At 40.9% G+C, this 4,860-nt stretch overlaps 1 protein-coding gene across 1 annotated transcript in view; it reads right to left on the reverse strand.

Annotated features, from left to right (window-relative positions):
• FBXL4 (F-box and leucine-rich repeat protein 4) overlaps positions 1-4,860 on the reverse strand; it is a gene marked incomplete at its 3' end in the record, with an annotated part of 46,608 nt that overhangs the window by 30,576 nt on the left and 11,172 nt on the right. The window contains exon 2 of the mRNA XM_009706385.1: positions 3,297-3,642. Coding sequence (XP_009704687.1) covers positions 3,297-3,642 — 346 coding nt within the window. The remainder of the gene's footprint in view (positions 1-3,296; positions 3,643-4,860) is intronic.

The raw sequence follows: 4,860 nt of genomic DNA on the forward strand, positions 1-4,860 counted from the left end.
AGACTAGGGCCTTACTCCTTCCTCTTTACAAGCAGCACAAGTTAGTCAAAGATAACTGGGAAAAAACACAAGGACATGAAGCATCTCCTAGAAAATCTCTCCTCGATTTTAAGGTAATTCTGGAGAACAGATGATAGTACAAGTACTTCACAGCTACTAAGGGCTGGTTAACACCGTCCGTGAGCAGGGAAAGAAAATTCTCTCACCTAGTTCATCCAAGATTTCACACTTTCTTCTAAGGAAGTCTGTGCCCCAGGAGTTGAGTGTTTTTCTCTTTTGTTGGCAGGAGCAATCTAGACTCTTGTCTACTGTACACAGTTACAAGTTATCCTGTGTTCAGTTTTGGGCCCCTCACGACAAGAAAGACCTTGAGGTGCTGGAGCGAGTCCAGAGAAGGGCAGTGAAGGTGGTGAAGGGTCTGGAGCACAAGTCTGATGGGGAGCAGCTGAGGGAGCTGGAGGGGTTTAGTCTGGAGAAGAGGAGGCTGAGGGGAGACCTGATCGCTCTCTACAACGACCTGAAAGGAGGTTGTAGCCAGGTGGGGGTTGGTCTCTTCTCCCAAGTATGGAGTGACAGGACAAGAGGAAATGGCCTGAAGTGGCACCAGGGGAGGTTTAGATTGGATATTAGGAAGAATTTATTCACTGAAAGGGTTGTCAAGCACTGGAAGAGAAGTGGTGGAGTCACCCCCCCCAGAGGTATTTAAAAGACATGTAGGTGTGGTGCTTAGGGACATGGTTTAGTGGTGGGCTTGGCAGTGCTAGGTTAGCGGTTGGACTTGATCTTAAAGGTCCTTTCCAACCTAAACAGTTCTATGACGCTTACCATGTTTTTAGAGTTCACACTGCAGCAAGCCATTCCTAATGTCATTTGGAGGAACACCACAGTCTATGAAAAGATAGCCTACGGAAGTTTCAGAAAGACAACGAAGGCAAAACAAAGGCTGGAAGAACTGCTGCCTACTTTAAGATTAGCACAGAAGCCCATTCAGTCTGAATATTTTGTGAATTATGGAGAGTAGTATGAAGAAGCCTGAAATGGTCCAAATAAGGAATAGTATAAAAAGACACTATTTTTCATGTAATGTATCAGTCAAAACTGGAAGGAGTCAGCGGTTGCCATACTTCATCATTACAAAGGTTCGAACACTTCCCATAAAAATCTGACACTTGTCAGTGTTGAAGACAGCATGCAGAGCACTGTTCCCATACCCGCTGCGATAAAAAAAGTCATACTACAAAGTACAACACTTTTGCTGTTCTGATACCCAAACCTTCCAGCTGGACCGAGAAAGGAGACTGGGACTTCTGCTGTCACAAAACCAGTCCAGAAATACTCTTTTGTAGTTTTCTGATAAATATTCCACCCATATTGTCAGTTTCACTAAATCAAAGCAGAAGAAAAAAAAAAAAAAGTGCTTGGTATTGATAGGCCACATAAATGCATTCATGAAACCAAACATGTTAAAAAATGGATAAAAAAGGAAGCTGGTACACAAACAGGAGTGCAGAAAAGCACAGTAAAGTATATGGAGGCAGAAGTTCATATGTGTAACAGGACTACACAAATACTTCCTAAATTATAATCTTAGCATGTACAATCACGTGGAACAGAAAAGAGATTAATCAATCCCTCTGGTAGCACACTATGCTACAAATCAATCCATCCAGCCTTTTCAAACGAGACTTCCTAGATTTAAATGAAGTTTTCTCTACAATTAATTTCTTTGACTAAAACATTTTCACACTTTCAAAGAGTTATATGTTTTAAGATGTTCTGGAATCAACTGCACCTTTGCATATACAAAGTACTTTCTTTACTTCAGTACTGACATACAAGCACTGACAGTAAAAATATATTAAACACTATATGGACTCTGGGGAAAAAAACAAACACCACTAGAGCTAACTCAGGATGAAGTTAGTATCCTCATTTATTATTCCACTGTAGCAACAAAAAAAACCAAACTCAAGACGACTCAGAAGAGAAGATAAATACACAGGAGAAAGATGGGGAGAGTTGTTAATATTCTCTTCCTCTCTCTTTCCTCTTTACAAGCACAGCAAACTTCTGCAGGTTACTAGGGCACACCATCACCCAACCATGGCCTTCACGTGCCAAACGGGGGTACTTGGAGACAAAAGATGTGACCAAACTAAAATACTATTTGATCAGATCACGTATTTCTGAAAGTCCCCTGCAATCAGTGACAGCATCTCTCACCATTCTCCCTTCACTTCTGAGCCCCATTCAAACCACAAGCACTCAGCTTTTGAGGAGTTACTGCAGTAAATAAAAACCTGCTGCTTTTGCCAGGCGGCAGTACACTGAAGAGCAGGAACGATCATGTCTCTGCCTAAGTCCAGAGGTCTGACCGGCACATAAAGACTCCTTTCCACTGTGTGCAAATCCAGTTTATTTCAGGAGAGGTGAAGACAATTATTTCACCTCTCAATTCTTACTCTAACTAGGGTATTAGCCTTTGTAAATGGCCACAGCCCACTGAGAATTTCCTGGCCTGCACACAATATTCAGCAATCATACTTCAAAATCTCATTATAGTGGAAATTACAGGAAAGAAAATACTTATCTACACTGACGCTGAGCACCCTTGCAACTGCCTCGCTGCCAGGGGATCTGAAAGGAGTAGTTTCTTTGCAACTGTTTTCTGCATTAATGATAAAATAACAAGTAGCAAACATCAAAACAAGACAGTGTACAGAAGTCCAGCTATAACACTTTTTACCTGGGCCACGACTCAAAACTTAGCTGAATGGAAGATGCTTATTTCATAATAACATGAAAATATTATGGTAGTTTCAAGAATAAAGTTCTGGGGTTTTGCAAGAGAGAGAACAGGAAAAGAAACGTTTAGCCTATTACAAACTAGTTCCACTTCCAGATCTTGATTTGATCTTTCCACATCTTTTGTATTATCTTCTTCATCAAGTATGAGGACTAAAACTACCAGAAAACTGCCAGAAGTTTCTAAGTTCAAGAGCTAGAAATTTAAGGCTAGAATAACTGCCATAAAAACTGCGAGTGGACAGATTCTTGAGAAATAAAAGTGCAGTAACTATGCAAATACCAGCAAAGTGGCTTGCTAATATGCACCCATGGAAGCAGACAGACTTACAGAATTCAGGCATAACTACACAATAACTGCAGGAGATTCACAAAAGAATGCAAGGAACTCTAACTGGAAAAAACAACAATCTTGACCAGTACCCTGTAAAGCACCTTTGCACCCTTAATGATCAAGACACACACATTGAGTACAAACATGCTTTTCTTACCTCATAAGGCAGTTTATCAAAATATCCATTGGTCGGCCATTCCCTGAGGGTAACAATGCTGAACTGTTTATTAAGGGTGTCCATTCCACAGCCATACTTTTCTTCATCATCATCTTCATCAATATCATTCATATCAATCATCGAAGTCTTAAGTGAAAGCACAGGTCTCTCTTTCACACCGTGTAGTACCACTGCATCCAATTCAGTGTAATAGTCCAGAAGAGAGCTGTTCACTTCCAGGCGGATTAAGTTTGTGGGAAAGTTTATCTGTTTGATACAAGGTGTGAACTGCCGAGCCTGAGGACCATTCACCTTTGTAGGTGCCTCGGACCAAAGGATTTCCCATCTGGGAAAGAAAAATTGCACAGAGACAGTATAGTGATTAAAATCAAAGTGACTAACGCAATTCCTGAACACAGTAAGAGTACTTCTCTGTCAGAAGTATTTAACAAGTGAGAAACGTGGCTGAAAAGACAATGAAAAATTATGTTTTCCCTAGATTTGGTAAATATCCTAAGGATGAATTTAACAGGCCACACTAATTCATGACCTTAGCATATTTTCTCTGTATTGCTAACTAACAAGCTGTATACTCATCGTTAAGCGCTTGTGTTAGAGTACTGTTATTGACACACAAGTTGTTCTAACATCTCACAGGTAAGGTAATTGTTACAAATGGATTACAGATATCTTCACAACGATGGTGTGTTAGTGTAAGTATGCAGGGAACAGTCTTGCCACATAATGCAAATACACAGTCAGTTGACCTCTCCTATTTCCCATAACAGGTTTTCACAAAAAAAAAAGAAAAAAGGCCACAGCTCAGACTCTTTAACATCAAACCTGTTCAAATTGCAGCATGGCAAATTATTAAAAAAATAACCTAAACTCTACTTTGTTTATCCGTCTAGGCAAGCAAACTATTCCTTTTAAAAGTAATTCACTGTCAAATTATCAAAGCAAATAGAACCTTCAAGTCATTTTTGAAAAGGTCCTTTCAAAACACATTAGAATTTCCAAACCATTAAACTGAAAAGGTTTTCTCCTTTTTGGTCCAGTGACAGAAGGAGGTTCAGGGCATGCACAGAACTTCCATACGTACATCCTTACTTTCACACACAGATCTCAACTCTCCTCCAGTAAATGACAGTGAAACCTGCCGCCAACCGAGTAATCTGGAGAATCAAGTCTTACATTAGGTCTCCAGTGCTCCCAAACCTGCCAAAAGGCCTGAAAACAGAAACACGCTCTATATACTGGCATGGGTCCTCATCCAGTGAATGGATTTTAGAGGTCCTTCAGGCACTGATGTCCTTCTTTCACTGCTTCAAGTCTAGTTAATTCCTAAAGAAGGAAGCCTCCAGCAGCCACTGCTGCTACTCCCTTTGACATTACGCTTACAGCAATCTCTGCATCCCATGGGCACAACCCAGACACTTCCACATCTACTCCAGCTCTTTCCGATCACCCTAGTCCCAGCTTCAAGGATTTCTCTCAGGCTCCTTGTCCCACCATGAGAGTCTCAGAAACCCTGTATCTGCTCCCTAGTACCTCAGCATCTCAG

Source organism: Cariama cristata, unplaced genomic scaffold (genome assembly GCF_000690535.1).
Source record: "Cariama cristata isolate BGI_N322 unplaced genomic scaffold, ASM69053v1 scaffold478, whole genome shotgun sequence".
Taxonomy (NCBI): domain Eukaryota; kingdom Metazoa; phylum Chordata; class Aves; order Cariamiformes; family Cariamidae; genus Cariama; species Cariama cristata.